Source organism: Patella vulgata, chromosome 8 (assembly GCF_932274485.2).
Source record: "Patella vulgata chromosome 8, xgPatVulg1.2, whole genome shotgun sequence".
Lineage (NCBI taxonomy): Eukaryota > Metazoa > Mollusca > Gastropoda > Patellidae > Patella > Patella vulgata.
The window spans coordinates 51368509-51393168 of NC_065886.2; the positions used below are offsets into that span (position 1 = coordinate 51368509).

At 34.5% G+C, this 24660-nt stretch overlaps 1 protein-coding gene across 2 annotated transcripts in view; it reads right to left on the reverse strand.

Moving 5' to 3' along the window:
• Positions 1-731: 731 nt before the first annotated feature.
• Positions 732-24660, reverse strand: part of LOC126829798 (transcription factor SPT20 homolog) — a 30462-nt gene continuing 6533 nt past the window's right edge. Inside the window, exons 8-25 of one of the 2 annotated variants that reach the window (XM_056102965.1) lie at positions 23642-23749; positions 22383-22576; positions 21855-22014; positions 21209-21268; positions 19879-19935; positions 19344-19507; positions 18459-18491; positions 16820-17009; positions 16266-16404; positions 15486-15588; positions 14664-14728; positions 13565-13759; positions 13268-13312; positions 12127-12446; positions 11150-11276; positions 8420-8565; positions 5130-5268; positions 732-4665 (exon numbers count right to left, since the gene is read on the reverse strand). In XM_056102965.1, coding sequence (XP_055958940.1) covers positions 4385-4665; positions 5130-5268; positions 8420-8565; positions 11150-11276; positions 12127-12446; positions 13268-13312; positions 13565-13759; positions 14664-14728; positions 15486-15588; positions 16266-16404; positions 16820-17009; positions 18459-18491; positions 19344-19507; positions 19879-19935; positions 21209-21268; positions 21855-22014; positions 22383-22576; positions 23642-23749 — 2526 coding nt within the window. In that variant the 3' untranslated portion in view covers positions 732-4384. The remainder of the gene's footprint in view (positions 4666-5129; positions 5269-8419; positions 8566-11149; positions 11277-12126; positions 12447-13267; positions 13313-13564; positions 13760-14663; positions 14729-15485; positions 15589-16265; positions 16405-16819; positions 17010-18458; positions 18492-19343; positions 19508-19878; positions 19936-21208; positions 21269-21854; positions 22015-22382; positions 22577-23641; positions 23750-24660) is intronic. The other variant, XM_056102966.1, reaches the window with a different exon arrangement.

A 24660-nucleotide genomic window follows, 5' to 3' on the forward strand; every position in this document is an offset into this window, starting at 1 on the left:
GTATCCAAGACTTCGATTTTAAATGAATATTGCCAGAAATCAATATAACTCTAAATCAGATATTTATCATAATAATACACAATTGATGAAAAGAACTCTTGTTGAGTGTTTCATAAAGACAATGAAACAAAACATGGAGCCAATTAATAAATCAATTCTCAGCCATTACAAAATAGGTTTCACTAATGCCCTGTACACACAGAATTAGCCATACAGGGTATCGATTCAAAGGGTTTAAAGGGGCATCATGGGAGATTAGATAAAGAGTTAACAGTTCTCGCTATAATAGTTAAAAAATAGATAACATAAATAGAACTGCTCCACTCTGAACCAAGATATTAGCTTTTGAATTTTAGACCTAGCCTTGATCACCATTACTAAAGTCGGTACAATACAAAACAAAGTCTCGATTATCCATTTTTACGTTTATTTTTCAGAAAATGTTTTCCAATTAGTTAAATATAGCAGGCTAGCAATGACATCGAAAGTTGATTATGGTCTGGATAAGTTAATTAATGTCTAATTAATTAACATTTCAGGCCCAAAGAAAGACCTGCATAGGCAGATTTAGCTCTTGCAAAATGTATGTTTAATTTAAGTTACATTATTTTTACTTGCTCAAGCTGTTGTTTTTTTGTTTCCACTGCCAGTCTGTCTGAATAAAATCTTCAGCCAATAATACATATTCAAGGAACAGTATAATTTTAAAAAAGAAAACTAACAACTTTTATTAGATATGTTTCTTTATTCTTTTCTGTACAAGTATAAACCAAAATGTATTCACATGTCTCATTGTAAGATCTGAATAAAGATTATTATTATTTGAAAATGAATCATAAGCCCACAGTAGCCAAGTCGTCCACAAGAGTTTTCATATTATAAAGGGCCATATATCTGCTTGTAACTATTGTTGAAAATCAATAGGCTTTTTGACTTATTGACATAATAAACCCTTTGTATAAATTTCAGTAAATTGTCTGATAACCATAGCCACTAGAGAGTCCACAAAACTTTTCAAATTGATCAAGGGCCATAACTCTAACAGTATTTAATTGAAATCGTTAAAAATCAATAGGTTTCTTCTTCTCAAGAACTTAATGTGTCGGACGGACTGAAGGATGGACCTACGGGGCAAAGACAATATACAACCATATTTCAATGTGGGCATATAAGCCCACAGTAGCCAAGTCGTCCACAAGAGTTTTCATATTGTGAAGGGCCATATATCTGCTCGTAACTATTGTTGAAAATCAATAGGATTTTTGACTGAATGAACATAATAAACCCTTTGTATAAATTTCAGTAAATTGTCTGATAACCATAGCCACTAGAGAGTCCACAAAACTTTTCAAATTGATCAAGGGCCATAACTCTAACAGTATTTAATTGAAATCGTTAAATATCAATAGGTTTCTTCTTCTCAAGAACTTAATGTGTCGGACGGACTGAAGGATGGACCTACAGGGCAAAGAAAATATACAACCATATTTCAATGTGGGCATATAAAAATGTGTTTCCTTTACATGTGTTTTATGACTTGTATTTCAATACTTTAGTGCTTTTCCAGCATGGAAAATTCAATATGGATTAAGAATTTTCCATTTTGTCTGAGAAATAATGAACATGGAAGCTACAAAAAAACAAACAAAATTATTCTGCGCAATTCCAAAATGTATAGAGACATGATGTTATTGACTGGTAGTTTTGCGTATTATGGTTTGTTATGACTCTTTATAATCAAATAAGACACTTTTATGGAATAACAATTACTATGGTTTTGTATCCTAGCATTCCACTGGATAGTTCGCACTGATGTTTGTATATATATATTCATATCTTTCTCCTTTATTTATCTATTTGTGTACATGCTTGATAACGACTTGTGAAATCTTGTTGAAACATCACAGTGAAATAAACCATAGTAATTGTTATCCATAATTACTGAGTTATTTGATTCTATTCCAATTACTAAATGCCATTTAATGAATAACTCTTTATACAATAAAAAACATAATATATATATATATATACATAGTGAACTAAAATAATATCATTATTTACTAGATAAAATAGGTAAAATGATCAGAAATGATATAATTATTTATACAAAAGAAGTGATAATCTAAGTATGTATGTATAGTCTACATACTAACATTATTATTAAAACATTATTTACAATTAATTCACACATAATCTTTAACATTTCAAAAATATAATAGTTTATTACATGTCATACAGAATCCTTGTCATTAAATAAACACATCAATCTATTCATCAAAACATCAAATACATTTATTTACTGTATACGTAAAAAAACATTATTGTATATTATGACTATATATCTAATAACTCCATTAAATTTCTATGGAAATGACTTTTTATTAAGTAACACATAGCAGCTTCAATGATTTAAATATTTTCATTTATTTGTTAAATAAATACTTTGTGTTATATGGGCACTCAGGAACAGAAAATATTTATCAACTTTTACTGATAAATATTTTGATTAAAAAAACAAATAATTTCTCAATCAGTGAGTAAGATGTTGGCTCGCTAACCTAGAGGTCCTGGGTTCCATCCCGGTGTTGACCGAGATAGTTCTTCAGGATTTTCCGGTGTCAGTGATCCAGGACGGAGGGCCTGACACGGACAGTGCCTAGTCGATCCAATGGGATGAAAAACCGAGGTCCTGCGTACAAATTTCCCTCATAGTAGTCATAGCACATTGTATGGCATATGGCTGTCTTCATTAGGCCTTACGTAGGATGATAAACCCCATTCATTGAATGTTTGACCTGCCTCAATCAAATGGAAGACATGCTATATTCTATCAATATTCATGTATCTATAAAAGGGAAAAACAAAATGTAATTGCCTATTTAAAGTAGAAAACACGAATTATTTGTCAATTCAAATCAACATTGGTCTTGTGATCTTACAGGGAAAAGATGGGCTTCTGATATCCAATATTCAAGACAAAATAAACATTTTACCATTGGTACACGAATCGTGTACCATAATGCATTTTAGCACCATTTGGAACAAGGGACTCAAAGACCAAGGCTAGACATATATTACACAAGTCATGTCAAATGGTGACGCTATATTCTTATCTGGAGAGCATGCGCAATAAATACCATCGGTGTAGACTGGAATAACCAGACGCTAAAGATTGTCATTTAATTCAGACTTAGGTGCATTTCACCGAACATAACTGATTATAAATTAGAGTAAAAACAGAAATGACTGAATGTAAATCAGTTTATATACATTCATATTACATTATTATATGAGGTGCGAACCATTTGTGTCAATTTCTAAGTCCCAAATATTAGCGATTTAGCTCCTTTAAAATCACCACTGCCTCAATTTAATCAGATTCAAACAATTCATGATACCAAATCAGCGAAGATGGGGATTTCTTGATTCTGAGTTTTGAGCCAGAACATTCTGAATCAATCTGATTACAATACAGATCTATATTTTGTTTCGTTTTTTTTATACTTTTGATGGCCTACACTACATGAAGTTCTGACTGGTTGTAGTGTAAGGTCGTGTCAGGGGCTTTTGACCCTATGGCGTCAGGCTTTGATTAAACAATCAACGTTGACATTTCTAGTGGTTTACCCACAGTTCCGTGGATCGTACATCAAGAACTCGCAGTAACAGACCGTTTCATTGGCTAATCCCTAACTTCAACCAGAATAATAAAAAATGGAATAAAATAGGATCTCTGTTTTAATCAGATTGGTTCTATTCACCATCCCAAGGATTAACTAAAATTATGACACAATCACACATGGAAACTTGTTTCAGTTATGGACTTGATGATCGAGATATGATTGTATTCACATGGCATAGGTTTCTCAGAATGTCACCATTCATAAGATTGAGAGAATTAAATCGGTACGGAGAGTCTGGGACCGTTGTCAATATTTGACGAAAAGTTTTATTGCCCATGCCCATCCAGTATTTTTCGCCAAGTCAAATAAGATTTGCGCCCCTTCCCACAATAAATCTCACAATTCTTGCATTATTATAAACAAACATGAATCGTGACAAAGAGTTAGGGTTAATTAAAAAACATAGATATGGCCCATGAAGAGAAATTTTACAAAAAAAATAAAATTAAGAGTGATGGATACTGAACTGACAATGCAATCAAATTAATGGCATTTTTAAATTAATTTCATGGGCATCAACATCTTTGTTTAGGACTAGTTACCTCCCTTAGACTTTGTTTATGATAATGTAAAAGACCATTTAATCTAGTCAATGACCTATTATTCTCAAATGTTGACAACGCATCCAGACTAATATTCGTAGAATATTTTTCTGGATGATAGAGACTATCGGATACACGATCTACAGAAAATGTTCTACATTATTTCGGCGGAGTTGGTGTCGTTCTTTTCTTTGTTTTTGGTTTGACATTTTGTGTTGGTATGGTTGTATTGGGTTTGACTTGTAAATGATGAAACTGTAATGGCTGATTTTGTTGAGGTTTTTGAAATGTTAGCTGTGTGGTAGGATGCTGTGGTGATTGCTGTATGGTGGCACCTGATTGACCAGTTAGTTGCATAAATTGTTGAGCTGTGATAGTACCTTGTGTAGCTTGTCCGTGCTTGAGTGAAGAAAGTGCTGCTACTTGACTCTGAGTTAAAACTGAAAAAGAAAGTCAATTTCAATTACTCTAATTTATTGAGGTCATCGATTAATGTTACACAATGAAATATAACAAATTCTCATTCCCTTACAATTGTCAATTTGAAGTTATACTTGACAAATGATGGTTAGTACTAAATGACAAGGCCAGCTCAATTTTTTGTCATAGGTCATGAGATGTAAACAGGCCTAGCGAGGCCTAGTGCTAATCCCAACCCTAACCCTAACCCTAGACCTAGCCCCAACGCTTACCCTAACCCTAACCTGCATCTCGCCAACAATGACATGCCCTAACCTTATTTACATCTAAACGACCTTAACAAAAATAGAGCTGGTCTTAATAGATTTAGCCACAAAGGATATTAACAGGTAATTCTGTCTGCAAATTTAACTTCTTACACAAAAATACATGGACCAAACATTGCTTCTCATTCTACAGGAGCTGATCCTGTATGGAATCTTACCTGTAGATATAGGAACTGCTGATGTACCAGATGTGGTTTGACCTCTACCAACGTTCAGATGACCTTGACTTACAGGATTTTTGAGTTGAGCTCTCTGCTGTGGCAGGATTAAATGTTGTATAGATTGTTGGCCTGGTAGCTGTAGAAAAAGTCACATATAAATCACATATAAAATCATTTTAAATGCTGCCGAGTTGAAAATTATAAAAGTTTGTTTGGAACTTTTTAAACATTTAAAAGATTGTGTTAAATGCATGATCTGGTTTTATTTTCCTAAAGATTCTTTTGTCACTTGTTCAAATTTCAAACATAATAGAAACATTTGGACACGTTTCATGAAACATTTGAAAACTTCCATATATGCAAGTTTGATATTGTTCAATAGAGTTGTATAACAACTGATTTAAATGTATGCAAGTTTTATAAATACTTTGAGAAAGGAAACATCGATCTATAAAATTATATCTTCTTTGATTGGCATTTAGTGATTGAACATATTAACACAAGGTACAATTTTATGGATACACAATTACTGAGTTTAATACTAAGCGACTTTTCGACGATGATACTCTCGTCATTATCAAACAAATTAATAATACTTTGTGGTTATACGTTGCTTGGTAAAGACAAGAGTATCCTCCTCAAAACGTCGCTTAGTATTGTGTATCTATAAAATTGTACCTTGTGTTATAAAATTATATGATTTAGAACAAAATAACCAGTTTCACATAAATACGAACAAAATACTGCCTTCAAGAGAAGTGTTAACAAATATTTTATCTAAGAAACGTGTCCTGGAAAGGCTAAAAAGATGATTACATGTATTAGTGAAATAACATCACAATCGACTTTTTATAAGAGATACGAAATGATGTTATTTGGATAAAGAATTCAAGTCTTTGAAAGAATTTAATTCATCAAATAAAAACCCAGTGTTCCTCATGCAAGTATTTCTCCCCAGGGTGTTGTTTTTTTTATCAAATACCAAAAAAAACCCCAGAAATTCAACCCACATCAAACAAATTGCAACTGAAATCAAACACATGAATGATGAAAATTAATAAATTAATTGAATGAAAGATGATTTAATCTATTATACTTGAAAAACAAACCCAATAGTTTACTAAAGTCTTGATTAATTATTTGTTTCTGAAATTTTTCATTCAAATGTTGACAATAAATGTTATAAACACAGATCCTATTTCATTTTGTTTTTTATAGTTCAAAATTTCGTTTTACTTGTTTTTACTACACTAGGATCTGGAAGAGTTGTTATACAACCCACATTCTGGTTGATGTGAGGAATTAGCCAATGAAATGGTCTATTGCAGCAAGGTTTTGGCGTGCTATGCACGGAACTGTAGGTATCCTACTAAAAACATCAATGCTGGTTAATTGGTTAATCAAATTTCTGACGTCATAGGTCAAAAGTCACTCACATGACCCCTGATGCAATCTCCCACTACAACTGGTCAGATCTTCATGTAGTAGAGGCCATAGGCGTACGGGGAAATTTTTGACTGGGGGGGGGCGGTGGTGGTTGGTGCCCAAAAAATGTAGTTAGGTTCTTAGTATGTTACATAATAATAATAAATTGGCTGTTAAATTGGACACATTCAAGAACACAATATTTTTTTATACAACTTTTAAAAAGTACAATTGTGTGCCCAAATTTTCCAAGCATTTGGTGCCCAAAATGGTAGAGGCCATCGAAAGTATAAAAAAAACGAAATATAGATCTGTATTTTACTCAGATTTTGTTTAACATATGGTAAATGGATCACACAGCAGATGAACAAGCTTAATCTATTTTAAAGTATCGTTAAAATGTTATCCTTTTTATTTGTATAATTTATTATAGCACATAGATAGATATAGATATATATAGGCATATTGTCATGCAGCTTCAGCCAAAGTACAATCCCTTTCATGTTCTTCGTACAATCGGCCGATCGTCTATGGATTATCCAAATCTTCTACCGATTACCCAAATCTTCTATCGATCAACTCATGCTACAATGTTTGTACTTTAAAACAAGAAAATATTGCAGCAAGAAATTATGATGAGCCGTAATCTCAATCATATTAAATCTGGTGGTATTTAAAGAGAAAATTTGAAGTGAAAGTTACGTTTGAGAGAGTGAAATGGGGTTTAACGTCCAATTGGTTCAATTTTATTTCAATAGTTTGCTTGTACATAGGGGTCTTTAGCAGTGGGAGGAAACCGGAGGACCCAGAGAAAACCCACAAGGTTGGACAGACAACCCTACTCCTTGTCACCTATTTCCACACAAAAATTAATATTTGTTTGATCTCAATAAAATAATACAATGTCATAAAATAGAGTATTTTTACAGCAGCTACTTCGGTAACAAGAGTAACATTATATAAGTTCACAGACACTGGATTTTAGACTGATTATATTTGGAACAGTTGCAAAGAAAAAAAAAAAAAAAATGAAATGTCCTACTGTTCTGCTCCGAACTGGGCTAATGAAAACGGGCATACGCCATACAGTATGCAATGAGGGAAATTTTGCCCGGACAGTGGCACTACGGCCTACTCTTATTTCGAATTCCAACTGTCAAGGGATCTTTTACGTGCATGCCAATGTGTACACAGGACCTCAATTTTTTGTCCCATCCGAACGACTAGACAGCTGTCCTTGTCAGGCCCTCCATTCTGCGTCACTGACAAGGGCGGACCATGCAAGAAAATCTGAATGAACTTTCTCAGCCAAGTAATGGTTCAAACACCCGACCTCTAGGCTAGTAAGCCAGCACCTTACCCACATAGCCACCATGATCCCGCTGGAATAGTTGCAGCTTGTGAGCAAGACATGAAAAACAGTATATTTATGGCTTCTATTTCTGAAAAGGGATTAACCCTACTAAAGTAAAATGCAAGGTTATTTGAAAGGTTTTGGGTTTTTTGTTTTACAGTACTTTTTACCAATATGTACTGATATGTATTTTTTTTTATTTTCTATCATCTTTAACTTTCGGCCGATCATTTTCAGAAGACAGGGCAGGTCGTACTTTGTATCTGTACCTAATGAATGTGTATGTAAATTAGCTGACAACCTCATATTTATCTTCTTCAGATACGAAAAATCAAACCAGAGGCCTAAAAATTTATGAGGAATTTAAATTCTTGGCTCTAGGCCACAAAATAATTTAAGTTCTAAACTGACAAAGTGGTTTTAATTTAAACATATCTGAAGAAATCAAAAATAAATATGAGTGTACTTATTAACAAATAGAGCATTACAAAAAGCTATAAACCCACACCTGTAGCAGTGGCAATGATGCAGACGCCCGAAGTCCCGTACTCGCTTGACCTTTAGAGCCAACAGGCATAAACTGTGTGAGTCCAATCGGCAGCGACAACATGCTAGATGACTGTGGTAGAACTGTTGTAGGGTTGGAAGTGAGTCCTGCGAGGGAGACAAAGATAGACAACCATAACAACATGCGCCACAAGCACCACACAATATAAAAAAAAAAAAATCACTGGCACTTTAGCACATAAAGACATACATTGACAGTCAAACTTTCTTATATACATGTAGATTTTATAAAATTAATGTAGACCAATTAAAGGGAAATTATGGAAGATTAGATAAAGAGCTGGCAGTTCTCACTACAATAGTTAAAAACTTGATAATGTAAAGGGAATATGCTTAAAATTCCAGGCAAATTGCTCCACTCTGAACTGAGATATTAGCGAATGAATTTTAGGCCTAACCTCGATCATCATTCCTAAAGTCGGCACGATAAAAAACAAAGTCTTGATTTACCATATTTGTGTTTAATCATTAATGAGCGTTGAACAGCAGATTGGATTCAAATCCGATGAAAATCGGATACATAAGATGGCATCGATTATGGTATTGTTTTGTTAATAAATGTCTAATTAACAATTTATGTAACATTTCAGGCCTCAAGAACGACCTGCAATAGGCAGATTTAGCTCTTGCATAATGTATGTTTAATAAACTTGTTTAATACAATTATGGGAACAGATAGAAAGTCGAATCCACTCTTTTTTTCACTTTTAATTTAAACCAGGAAATTTTCACATAAAAATTGAAGCAAAGACAAAATGTTTGAAAGGTATAAATAAGTATGTATGTACTTTCTCATAATCATTTGAAAAATTAAAAGTCACCAGAAAAGCTTTAAATTTTTTTAAAAAACGCAAGTAATTATGTCAACATATCCTTTTCATAAGTATAACATGAACCCGAATGTCAATATTACCTGCAACAGGTAAATTTCAACGTTAGTAATTTCCGTCAATAAATAATCCACGCCGTCATTTTAGTCCTTCTGCTCACAGAAATATAGACTAGAATATGAGCAGAAGGATTAAAATGACGTCACAGATTGTTTATTGATGGAAAGTTACGACTACTCATAGAGTAGGGTGGAAATTACTAATGTTGAAATTTACCTGTTTCAGGTAATATTCACATTCGGGTTCGAGGTAAACGTATAGAAAGGATATGTTGACATAATTACTTGCATTATTTAGAAGATTTATGATGGTTTTCAGGTGACCTTTAAGCTTGCAAACACAGATCCTACTTTCATTTTCTTTGTTACTGATATAGTTAAAATCTAGATATGTGGAATGGAATGAAATGGATTTTAAAGTCTCACCAACATAATATCATTTTGTGACCAATTTAAGGTAATTTCATATTCTCTACATTGGGACCTACAAGAGGTTTCTACAAATCTAGTTCTTATTAGCCAATGAAATACTCTGGGCGCATTAAATATATAGTCACTGTCAAAGTCCACCAACTTGACACATGACATAACCTCCAACAAAACCCAGATGGGGTGCGAGAACATCAAAAAAAGATCTGTATATTAATCTAATTGGAAGAAATCCTTTAAACAAAATATGGGGTGTAACATAATATGAAGGCATATAAATCCCTTTTCATCACATCATATAAGAGAGAGAGAGATATGGGGTTTAAACATCAACTCGACATAATCTAGGACATTTCAGGACTAACATATCGTTCAATTTTATTTCAATAATTCGCTTACGCGTAGGGGTCTTTAGCAGTGGGAGGAAACCGGAGAACGGGAAAAAATCCAAGAGGTTGGACAGGCGACCCTACTTCTTGTCACGTACAACCGGGGAATCGAAACCATGCCAGCTGACTCAATGACAGACCTTATAATACAGCGCGCACGGGCTAACCACATGGCCATCCAACCCCTCGACACATTATATAAAGTAGTAAATAAGAATAATATAAGTTTGACTGACATCGCATGTTTATTTAACTTTAAATATATTTTTCGAAACATATAGTATTTCTACAATAATAAATGTTGAGCCACTTTATTTTGTAATTAATGCAGATTGATATCTATTTTTTCATTACACTTATAAACCTATAAAGGTAAATCTCTTTGATCTTTGGGATATATTCTATGCCCGGAATAACTTTCGGTCTGAAAGTTGGGGGGGGGGGGGGCTTTGAATATATACAGGGGAATTTGGGGTTATTCTTCTGAAAGTTTTTTTTTAAAACTGAAACGGGTTATTCTTCCAAGATAGGGTGTTTTTTTTTCATAAGAAAACATGATATAAGGTATTTCTTACTGGAATTCTGTCCTATTCTCATTTTACTTAATGTAAACATAGACAGTTTATAAGCAAGATAAAGTCCTCGACTTCGGTTATGCTGGAAAAGAAAGACTACAGAAAAAAACCTTGGTTCTTCTTTTTCTCAGGTTATTTTCTTCAATCTTTCTTCCCCCAGAATAACCTCAGTCTCGTGCTTTATCCTACACTGATTTAACGATCTCTTATTAATCTTGTACATATAGTAATTCTTGAACTTATAGCAATCGGGGATTATCTTATTAAACAGATACTAGACTTTCATTGGAATAAAGCAAGATCTCATCAGTAGATTGAAGGAACAGCTGATGAAAACCCAAACCCAAGTTACAAAGAGATTTGAAAGGTATGATAAAAGTGTTATGTACCTGTAGACATAATGACTTGTGGTGAAACTGTTGTTGATGATATGGCTGATGTAGTTGATGATGTGGGTAGACCTGTTACTATAGAAACAACAACACCAGATGACGTAGTTACAGCAGACGATGGATTCTGAAATAAATAAATATAAATGTATTTAAGTCCCTTAAACAATAAACCTGCACAATTTTGAAGAGCTGATTGCTTTCTTGAACCAGACATCATTTAAGGAAGGTCTGTCAGCTGGAATAAGAAGGTATTCAAGACTATTATGAACAAATACTAGACAAATATTTCCAGAAAGATTTTATTTGCTGTGATAGATCAGATAGTGTCTAGGTTTTCTGACTCGAACCCCTTACAATTTCATTTTTTGTTGAGGATTGATCGTTTTCCTACTTTTTTGTTGATAGGAAACTTGTGATTACAATAAGCAATCCACTTAATCATTCTATGCTGCAATTCCTCCGAAACCAACTAGTAGTATATTGTTGTCGTCAAAGCCGATTCTCAGCAGCCTCAGCAGTGAAATTCTCATGAAGGAATTATAACTATCAAATTTACGTAAAATCCATAAACACAAAGTTAATGGTCGAGCATTGGAAATATGTCAGAGGACGGACAGGGAATATGAAAACTAACCATAAACTAACGGTTAGAAACCTGACGTAAAATTTATGTTAGATTAACGTTCGAGTTATAACCAATAATACATATGTTATTATTATGTCTGAATTCCAACTATTTATTAATTGTTAGAATGTAGACACACTGGTATGGTTATTTAATCCACAAGTATTCAAAGCGAAAAAAAAAATGGTTAGAAAACCGTTATAAAATTTACGTTAGATTTTAGTCATTTTCTCACGTAAAATTAACCATAACCATTCTGACGTAAAAGTAACGTAAATTTAACCGTAAACTTTAACCATTAGCGATCAATGTTAAGTGGGATGGGATTAAAAAATCTCTTTGCTCAAACCTGACAAACTGAAGGAATTGTAGAAACTGGTGTGTGTTCAGCTGATGATGTAGATGTTGATAAGGTAGGTAGGGAGCTTACAAATAAACCGGTCTGATTCTGTAAGATGGAAGGATTATTATTTATCATCGATATCGGCACCGCTATAGCACCACTAGGAACACCAGTTAATGAAACCTGCATGTTCTGTAATCCTTGTAAATTTGCCAGATTCATTCCTGATAGTCCAAGACCTTGGATATTAAAGTTCTGTGGTAATCCACCAATATTTGTAATGTTAATATTAGTTCCCACATTTTGTCCTGATTCGGCATGTATGGCTGAAATGACATTCAATAAATATCATTAATAAAGTTTAAAAAAATCAATTCATTTCAACATCTTTTTTGTTAGCTTCATCTTTGACATTAAGAACAGGCAATCTCTGATAAGTAAAGTTTAGGGTAACTTGTTAAGTGGCCTTCTATGACAATACGATTAAAACACAGATCCTATTTCGTTTTGTTTTTTAAAACACAGATCCTATTTCGTTTCGTTTTTTTATAGTTCAAAATTTCGTTTTACTTGTCTTTACTACACTAGGATGTGGAAGAGTTGTTATATAACCAGCATTCTGAATGATGTGAGGGATTAGCCAATGAATCGGTCTGTTACGGAGAGTTGCACAGAACTGTGGGTAACCCACTAGAAACATCAACATTGATTGGTTCAAAGCCACTCGTACAACCGGTCGAAAGAATAAAAAAACGGACCGAAATATAGATCTGTATTTTAATCAAGATTGCCTTCTATGAGTAAGAGAGAGATGGAGTTTAATGTCCACTCGACACAAACTAGGTCATTTTTGGACTAAGATATGATTCAATTTTATTTCAATAATTCGCTTGCGCATATGGGTCTTTAGCAGTGGGAGGAAATCGGACAACCCGGAGAAAACTCGCAAGGTTGGACAGCTGACCCTACTCCTTGTTACATACAACTGTGAAATCGAAATCATGTCAGTTGACTCAATGACAGTCCTTATAACACAACGCACACAAGCTAAACATTCGGCAATCTAACCCCTCTATTTTAATATAGCAATTGATAATGGAATAAGTATACATTACACAGATGAAAATGAATTTAATAAAAGTTTTACCTTGTGTAGAAGAAGTAGATAAAGTTGGTGCTGATGAAACAAGACCTAGGAAATAATTCAGGTATATTTTAAAATAACACCTATTTGTCGACTAATAACTTCAGGTATATTTTATACACATCAACATTATTATGGGCAAATATGCTATGCACAGGTGAACATTTAGACATCAAAATGTGGGTGTATAATAATAGATTATGAACAAGATTAATTTCAAGTGATAATTAAATAATAGAATGGGAAAAGCAATAATCAATTCTAAAAACTGTTTTAATTGCCAGTTACGTTGGTACATACCTTGAATATAGGTCGTCAGATTCATGGCTGGTATATTAGATGTTGTAGGGTTGGTTGTCTGCTCGTTAACTTTACGTCCACTACCAGATGACGTTGGCGTAGGTGTACGGGAATTAGGTGGAGGTGTTAATGTAGGCGTTGGTGCTTTTTGAAGAGATGGTGGATTTTGTGGGGTGATTGAAATTCCACCAAAACCTTATTGAAAGGAAAGTTACAATTGGATGTAGGCCTATTAACATTTATATAAAATTAATGAAGAAATACTGCATTTTCACCAATCTATTCAAATTGATAATGGTCCAAGGAGAGAGAGAGAGAAATGGGACTAAACCTCCACTTGATACAAACTAGGTCATTTTGGGACTAACATACGGTTCAATTTTATTTCAATAATTCGCTTGCGCATAAGGATATTTAGCAGTGGAAGGAAACCGGGGGACCCAGAGAAAACCCACAAGGTTGTATAGGTGACCCTACTCCTTGTCACGTACAACCAGGGAATCGAAACCACGTCAGTTGACTCAGTGACAGACTTTATGATCCAATGTGCACGCGTTAAACATTCGATTATCCATTTTTACATTTCATCATCTGTCACAAATTGTATTCTAATCCAGTAAATATCACAGGCTAGCAATGGCATCGAGCGTTGATTATGGTCTGGATAAGTTAATTAATGTCCAATCAATAATTTAGATAACATTTCAGACCCAAAGAAATGAAATGAAATGAAATGGGGTTTAACGTCCTACTGTTCTGCTCCTAACCTGGGCTAATGAAGACGGGCATACGCCATACAGTGTGCTATGAGGGAAATTTTGCCCGGACAGCGGCACTACGGCCTACTCTTATATCGAATTCCAACTGCCAAGGGATCTTTTACGTGCACGCCAATGTGTACACGGGACCTCGGTTTTTCGTCCCATCCGAACGACTAGACAGCTTTCCTTGTCAGCCCCTCCGTCCTGCATCACTGACAAGGAAGAACCACGCTGGAAACAGACCCAAAGAAAGACGTGCAATAGGCAGATTTAGCTGTTTTAATGTTTTTTTCTAGACAGATGAAGGAAAGAAAGTTGTAAATATCATGTGTATATACCTGCTGGTTGATGAGTTGGTGTAGTAGCTGGACTATCATTTGGTGTTTTATTTGCACTCGGTATCCTATAATAATATAATAATAATAATAACTAGATCTGCGAAGCAGATATGAAAGCTTTCATATTCACAGTCACTTCCTGTTACATGTCATTGGTCATATAAAGAATCTGAACAAGAAAAAATAATCATTAAAATCGATCAAAAACTCGCGAAGTTAATGCGATTTTTCATTCGTAAACAACTTTGTCGGCACGGAAAACGTCAAAGGCAAAATTCAAAATTTTGACATTTTCAAGTACCATAAATTCGACCCTGATCAGGGCTACCCAGAAATGTACGCATTTTGAAAATAGGAGACATATTCTCCAAACTACGGCCTATTGTTTTCATTTTCATGTCCGTTATCGTTGATTTTTCACTTTTTCTCATATTCAGTTCAAGATGATGACCATCAGTTGACCGATATAATAATTCTGATCCGATAGATATTTAGGCATTCCTGCAAGGATTCAGAAAATGTAACTCCCATGTCTGTAAGTAAAATATTGCAAAAGCCTTATGGATTTTTCATGTTTCAAGATGGTGGCACTTCCGGTTCAATCGGCAGACTTCATATTTTGTGTACTCATCAGTTCTTTCTTAGCTAGTACAGAAAAAAAAAATTCAAGGCAATCTGACCTATATTTCATACATTTTTTTTTTAAAACCACGCCAGTTGACTGAATGACAGACCTAATGATACAACGTGCACGGGCCAACCATTCGGCCACCCAACCCCCCGTTCCAATAAAACAAGAGTATAATATATATATACACACACCTAGTTGGCGTGTGATGAACCGTTTGTTTGGGTTTCTGTGATTGGTTGGCTTGTGCTTGTATAAGTTGCATCTGCTGAGCAAGCTGTGTTTGTTGAATTGTTGCTGAAAAAAAACAAAAAAAAACAAGTATAAATTTTGGCAAAATTCTCAATATTATTTTACCAAATTGCTACTACTTTTTTTTTTTAAGATCAATATGTTTCTTTGCCTGTAGAGCATCTGTAATATTTGTTTTTAAGTGTACAAGGGCAATAATTCAAACAGCTTCAAATACACTCATTCTTTTGTACAGGATGATGTCTTTTATCTGGTAGTCATGTGTCCTAATCACTATGACATCACATGCATAATAAATTAAGATAAAGGGAAATGAAATGAAATAGGATTTAACCTCCTACTGTTCTGCTCCGACTGGGCTATTCAAGACAGGCATACGCCCGGGCAGTGGCACTATGGCCTACTCTTATATCGTATTCCAACTGACAAGGGATCTTTTACGTATACGCCAATGTAACACCAGACCTCAGTTTTTCGTGCCATCCGAAGGGCTAGACAGCTGTTCTTGTCAGACCCTCCGTCCATCACCACTGACAAGGGGAAACCACGTCAGAAAATCCTTATGAACTTTCTCGGCCAATGTGGGGATCGAACACGCAACCTCCAGAGTAGCGAGCCAGCGTCTTACCCACTTAACCACCGTGGCTCCAAATTAAAATAAAGTATTAATTACATATACTTCACATGTATAATAAAGTAAAATAAAGTATTAAAATACTTACTAGGTAAAGTGATATTAGCTTGTTGATTGATGAGATTATTAGCTTGTGATACGAGAGGATGACCTATAGATAATGATAACTGTATAGGCATACTACGTTTTACTGATAAATTATTACTACCACCACTCTCGCCTTGATTCTACAATAAAACAAACAACAATAAATTACTTGGTTCATTGAGTATTTGTAAATTAAAGAGTACTTCAAACTATAAATCAGGACACTATTTTATGTCTTAATGAACAGATACAAGACGGTATCACTTAATCAAGTCTTGTTTTGGCGCCATCTGCATGTCAGGGTATGTAACAAAACATACCTGTAGTTGTCATAATGCCTTAGTAAATACAGAGAAAGAGAGAGAGAGAGGGAGAGAGAGAGAGAGAGATTTTCCTCCCACTGCTAAAGACCCCTACGTACAAGCGAATTATTGAAATAAAACTGAACCATATGTTAGTCCTGAAATGACCTAGTTTGTGTCAAGTGAACTTAAACCCCATTTCTCTCTCTCTAATTATCTCTGATTTGAATTTTAGTTCATCAAATTAACATACCTGTGAGGAAAGAGTAGCAGTAAGATTGGCTTGTTTTAAGAAGGCCTGGGCGATAGAAATATTTGTAGAATTGAGTCCTTGTGGAGTTTGTGTATAGTTTATTTGAGGTGGTAAGTTTGGTTTCTGTATTGTTATCTTAACCAATCTACGACCTTCCTCAGTAAACAATTGTTCAAACTGCTTTAAATATCTAAAATAACAAATATATACAATACAGTCATATTTAAAGGGACAATTAAGTAGTCTTACCATAAACCATATTGGTCTAAAAGATATCAAGATAGGTTGCCAGGCTACAAAACATACGCCCACAGCAGGTATATTTATTCTTTGTAGGTAATGGGGGGCCATTTACAAGACAATTTCATACAGATCAGTTTGTAATTTTTGTCATTTAAGGGTTAAAAAGGTTCTACAAACTGAAACAAGGGCCTTAACTCTGGAAGTAATTTACAGAAATTGTTGAAAATCGACAAAATCATTTTTTGTTTTACTAATTTAAATATTGCATATAAATTCGTACAGATCAGATAATAACTTTTGTCATTTGAATGTTCAAAAGTAAAACAAGGGCCATAACTCTAGACGAAATCAACGGAAATTATTGAAATTAAATAGACATCTTCATTTCACTAATGTAAACAACATATATCAATTTCAACACAATCAGATGATAAATATAGTCTGTAGAGTGTCCACAAGAAATTGTGGAAATCAATTATTACATCAGTTATTGTCATCTAAAGTTGATATTAATTTTATTGATTTCATTCTGCCATCTTTATTGCTACTGAAGTCCTTAAGGGTAATTAATTTCTATCCATGAACATAGAGATCACATAGGTTTTTATTTTAGTCGTCTAATTTACTATTTAAAGAACACTTTTCATTAAATGGAAGAAAAAGAGATGAATAGAGAACAAGCTAGCACAAAATGTGATTTTTTGTACAATCAGGGGCCATAATCCAGGAAGTTACAGTCCAATATGCAGGAAAATTTGAAGTTTCATCAAGATTGGATAAAAATTGTGACCTCTAGAGTGTCACAAGCTAAAAACGTGATTTTTCGTACAATCAGGGGCCATAATCCATGAAGTGACGGCCCGATACATGACAATTTCGAAAGGAACTGAGATCTTTGGGAGATAAACCTATATTTCAAGTTTCGTTAAAATCGGATAAAAATTGGGACCTGTAGAGTGTCCACGAACAAAATGTGAACGGACAAACGGATGGAAAGAGGCGACGAAAATGTGGGTGCATAAAAATGGTAATTATTGTTTAGTTGTTTACTGTTAGACTGGTGTCAAGTTAATCTTATGATAAATGTAGTAATTTGATTGATTTTTATCTTGTTTACTGTTAGACTGGTGTCAAGTTAATCTCATGATAAATGTAGTAATTTGATTGATTTTTATCTTGTTTACTGTTAGACTGGTTTCAAGTTAATCTTATGATAAATGTAGTAATTTGATTGATTTTTATCTTGTTTACTGTTAGACTGGTGTCAAGTTAATCTCATGATAAATGTAGTAATTTGATTGATTTTTATCTTGTTTACTGTTAGACTGGTGTCAAGTTAATCTTATGATAAATGTAGTAATTTGATTGATTTTTATTTTGATTACTATTTACTTACTTATCAACATCATCTCTACATCCTAAAATAAACCTGAAATATAAAATAAAAATTACTATCCTCTAGAAATTATATATATGCTAGTATTGATGATTGTTAATCATACTCAAACAAAGTTTTTCTAATCTTGTACCCTTTAAAAAAATTAACCATTTTTAAACTTAATTTGTCACGATATGAAATAACAATTGAATCACTTTTTAAAGCTCCAGCACACGTGTTGAAGACCATACCCAATCCATTTAAATCAACATTTATGTTGTGATCTTACCAGGAAAAGATGGGATTTAGCGCCATTTGTAACAAGGGACTTGAAGAACGGGGCTAGACATATTCCACAAGTCATGTCAAACGGTGACGCCATATTCTTATCTGGAGAGCATACACAATAAATACTATAGGTGTAGACTGGAATAACTAGACGCTAGAGATTGCCATTCGATTGAGACTTTTGCCGTATTTCGCCAAACATAACTGATTTGAAATTACAGTGAAACAGAAACAATAAAATGTAAATCAGTCTATATACATTCGTATTACATTATTATATGTGTTGTAGCCGATTTGTGTCAATTTCTAGGTTCCAAATATTAGTGATTTAGCTCCTTTAAATCATTGATATAAAAAATGACTTGTAGAGAGAAAGAAATGGGGTTTAACATCCACTCGACACAAACTAGGTCATTTTGGGACTAACACATGGTTTAATTTTATTTCAATAATTCACTTGGAGAAAACCCACGAGGTTGGACAGGCAACCCTACTCCTTGTCACGTACAACCGGGGATTCGAAACCATGCCAGTATGATAGAGTGCGCACGTGCTAACCATTCAGTCATCCAACCCCCCCAAAAACGACTTGAATGAGATCGTCTGTATACTTACTGACAAGAACATCCACCATCAGCTTTATTAACACTGTATTCATAATCTAAATACAGTTCACCGAAATACGTCTCATCTGATGATCTTTTACTAATAGTTATCTTAGCTAACATATGTTTCTCTTGATTAGGTTCTCGTTCTAATGTATGTTCTTCTACAAACACCTGTAAATATAAAAAAAATGGGGTTTGACGTCCTACTCCGACTGGGCTAATGAAGACAGGCATATGCCATATGGGGTGCTTTGTGGGAAATTTTGTCCAGGCAGTGGCACTATGGCCTACTCTTATATCGAATTCCAACTGTTAAGGGATCTTTTACGTACACGCCAATGTGTACACAGGACCTCGGTTTTTCGTCCCATCCGAACGACTAGACAGCTGTCCTTGTCAGGCCCTCCGTCCTGCACCACTGACAAGGGGAAACCACGTCTGAAAACCATTTCATTTCATTTGCTTACTCTTTTTTTTTGTATTGTCTTTAGTTTTAATTATCAATTTTTTATCTACTACATCAATAAATTTTTATATTTTACCTTAGGATATTCAACACCAGGTGGTAATTTCTCTAATATTTTGGTAAATTTATCAACCTGAAAATAAAAAATAGTTTAACATCTTGATCGTTTGAATTTCTGTGCATTATATATTACTGCCCTTGACACCGATTTAAACCGGTCTACAGCATCACCAATATCTGTCTCAATTTTATACAATAACAGATACTATCTTTTCTGTGTTTTTAATGATATTTTCAAAATTCAAAATATCCGGTACTAGGAACAACTAAAATTGTTATTTCTAGGCCTAAACAGAAATGAAATGAATTGAAATGGGGTTTAACGTCCTACTGTTCTGCTCCTATGCTGGGCTAATGAAGACGGGCATACGCCATACAGTGTACTATGAGGGAAATTTTGCCCGGGCAGCGGCACTATCGACTACTCTTATATCGAACTCCAACTGCCAAGGGATCTATTATGTGCATTCTAATGTATACACGGGACCTCGGTTGTTCGTGTCATCTGAAGGACTAGACAGCTGTCCTTGTCACGCCCTCCATCCTGCATCACTGACAAGGGGGAACCACCCCGGAAAATCTCGATGAACTTTCTCGGCCAATGCAGGGATCGAACACACGACCTCCAGCCTAGCGAGCCAGCATCTTACACACTTAGCCACGTGATCCCCAGGCCTAAACAGAACAAAGAGTTGGTATTGGTACTAATTAAGTTAACATAGATGTCATGTGGACCAGAGAGAGAAATGGGGTTTAACATCCACTAGACACAAACTAGGTCATTTTGGGATTAACATATGATTCAATTTTATATCAATAATTCACTTGCACGTAAGAGCTCTTTAGCAGTGGGAGGAAACCAGAGGACCCGGAGAACACCCACAAGGTTAGATCGATACTTATAACATTACTGTGTCGACAAACCCAGTTAGCCGAATTCAACATTCCTAGCATAATCAGAGTTACTTCCCCTATAAACAAACAACTTTCACTTGTTTGTTTACTTCGTGTTTGGTGTTTTGACAGTTAAAAATCGTACTGTTTCCTCTTGAAAAATGAAGATATGTCTAGGCCTACACGAGAATGTTCTACTAATGGCTGATTAGCATCCATATTGAATAACAGTGATTCAGATTTTATCGGTGTTGTAGATTTTGATAGTTTTGTGTCAGAAGATGAGAAAAGTAAGCCTTGATTGTAGGTTTAGTCTAATAGCAAGATAAACCTGCGGACAAGACATTGCAAAAAATAAACAAATATCAAATCAAGTGAATGGATCCAGGGCCAGTCCATAATGTATGTTTAAGGGTTAATCTTCCTTCTATCTATCCAGTTAAATAATTTACCTCTAAAACTGAAGGTGCTGTTAAATTAACAGGATTCTTCTGTTTCCATACATCAACACACTGAAAATATCACACAGTGAAATTAGTAAAATATGTTTTTATTACTATCATAATAACATCAAACAAGGGAAAAATAACTCTATATATTCTTTCATCAACCATATATAATTTATACACAGTTGATACAAGCTATTAGCTATTATATCAAAGTTTTTTTTATTAATAAACCTCATAATATCTGATATAATACACTACACCACAGAGAAATTAGATATGTTTCTTGCTGATTAAAGAAATGAAATGGGTTTTAATGTCCTACTGTTATGAGGGAAATTTTGCCTGGGCAGTGGCACTGTGGCCTACTCTTATATCGAATTCCAACTGCCATGGGATCTTTTACGTGCACGCTAATGTTTACACGGGACCTTAGTTTTTCACACCATCCGAACGTCTAGACAGCTGTCATTGTCAGGCCCTCCGTTCTGCACTACTGACAAGGGAAAAACACGCTGGAAAATCCTGATGAACTTTCTTGGCCTATGCAGGGATTGAACACGCAACCTCCAGGCCAGCATGCCAGCATCTTACCCACTTATCCACCATGACCCCCGCTGATTATTGTTGTAGTGAATGATTATTTACATACCGACTTGGCCATTTTAAGATTTTGTTTGACTGGAAGATTATTGCGATTTTTTTCTTTTTTTCTGGTTATAAAATCAAATAATTTAAGTTCTTTAGGTGCTGGAGCTTGTGCTAATTTTCGTTTCCTGTTGACTGCAGCTTGAGTATATTTCTTTACAGACCTGCAATATATTTTGTTTTTCATAAACTTAAATAGCTCTTTAGAATGGACTTACAGAAAGGAAATGAACTGGGGTTTAATGTCCTACTGTTCTGCTCCGATGAAGATGGGCATACACCATACAGTGTGCAATAAGAGAAATTTTGCCCGGGCAGCGGCACAATGACCTACTCTTATACTGAACTTCAACTGACAAGGGATCTTTTACACGCACGCCAATATATACACAGTTTCGTGATACTTGATTTCTGCCACCTCGTATTTTCCTCTTGGTGTGGGATTATTTACGCAATTAAAGTGACATAAGTTAATAAATGTTTTATTTGATTCAATATTTCCTACCGTTTTATTTGATTCAATATTTCCTACCGTTTTAAAGAAGGATTACATAATTTCTTCTCTTCAAACTGTACTCTATTATTGATAAGACAAACAGCAGGTGAGGGGTCCAGACATAATGGTTCCTCTGTTGCCAATAGCAACTCACTCTCAAGAGCAAAATGATCTTCATGAGTAAGGGTACTATTCTCACTAATAATGGTATTAATATCACAAAGCAATGACTGAAATTACAAAAAAACATTACAATTTTCAGGAAGAGAGAAATGGGGTTTAACATCCACTTGGCACAAACTAGGTCATTTCAGGACTAACATATAGTTCCATTTTATTTCAATAATTCGCTTGCGCGTAGGTGTCTTTTGCAGTGGGGGGAAACCGGAGTACCCGGAGAAAACTCAAGCGGTTGGATAGGTGACCCTACTCCTTGTCACGTACAACCGGGGAATTGAAACTACACTAGTTGATTCAATGACAGACCTTATGATACAACGCACAAGTTCTAACCATTCAGCATTCCAACGCCCCCCTTCAGATAATTAACTGTCTGTAGTAGTCAGTAGTCAGATTGTGGTAGTCATTTACTTAGAGCTCAGGACTAGAATATTTCCCCATAATTTCAATCTGATTAAAATACAGATCTATATTTCGTTTCGTCTTTTTTACTTTCGATGGCCTACACTACATGAAGATCTGATCGGTTGTAGTGGAAGGTTGCTTCAGAGATCGTACACGCGGCTATTGACCCTGATGTTTCTAGTGGGTTACCCACGCCAAACTCTCACCGTAACAGACCATTTTATTGGCTAATCCTTCACTGCATCCAGAATGTGGGTTATATAACGACTCTTCCAGATCCTAGTGTAGTAAAGACAAGTAAAACGAAATTTTCAATTAAAAAAAAACGAAACGAAATTGGATCTGTTTTAATCAGATTGCAATAATTTTAATTTTTTCTTCTTCTGCTATTGACTGCTAGGATAAAAAGGTTCAATTCACAACTTGATATGTTGGTAAGGAACATATGACCATAGAAGATCATTTAACAGCTGGAATTTGAAGAAGAGTAGACAGACATTCAGCTGTTCTTCTTGCAAAAATTATTTCTCTCTCTAACACTACAACTATAACACTATTTTACAATCTTAGTGTCAAATGACGTAGGTCATTCTTAAGGGCAGTTTAGGACAGGTTAAGGCTTAAAAATCGATGATAAGACAACAATAGAAGTACGTGAAATACTGAGTAAAAGGCTAAACAATGAAGGAAATTCGTTCCATTACACATACCTGAGATGTTGGTCTGAGGAGGACATACTGGGAATCATGTGATCCACTTGTTGATCTACGATAATCTCGTACTTCAATAACAACACAACCACTATAGAAAACATTAATCTGTAATATATAAACAACACAACCACTATAGAAAACATTAATCTGTAATATATAAACAACATAACCACTATAGAAAACATTAATCTGTAAAATATAAACAACACAACCACTATAGAAAACATTAATCTGTAATATATAACATAACACAACCACTATAGAAAACATTAATCTGTAATATATAACAACACAACCACTATAGAAAACATTAATCTGTAATATATAACATAACACAACCACTATAGAAAACATTAATCTGTAATATATAAACAACACAACCACTATAGAAAACATATTTAATCTGTGGACCGTCATTTCAGGGATTCGGAATCCCTTGTAAAATTCAATATTGCGAAAGCTGAATCTTCAAAAATGGTTGAATTACGGTTAAAATTTAGAAAGATGCGGATAATGTTAAAGGAGCTAAATCGCTAATATTTGGGAACTAGAAATTGGCACAAATGGGTCACAACACATATAATAATGTAATATGAATGTATATAAACTGATTTACATTCAATCTTTTCTGTTTTTACTCTAATTTCTAATCTATTTCTATTTTCGGCGAAATATGTGAGAAGTCTCAATCGAATGGCAATCTCTAACGTCTGGTTATATCAGTCTAAAACAGTAGTATTTTTTGCACATGCTCTCCAGATACGAGTATGGCATTACCGTTTGACTTGTGCAATATGTCTCACCTCATTCTTTGAGTTCCTTATTACAAATGATGTCGAAACGCATTCCGATACACAAATCGTGTACCAATGGTAAAATGTTTATTTTGTCTTAAATATTGGATATCAGGAGCCCATCTTTTCCTGGTAAGATCACAACATCAATGTTGATTTCAGTTGACCAATAATTTGTGTTTTCAATGTCGAAAGACTGTGAATGATATTAAGTTAGAGACT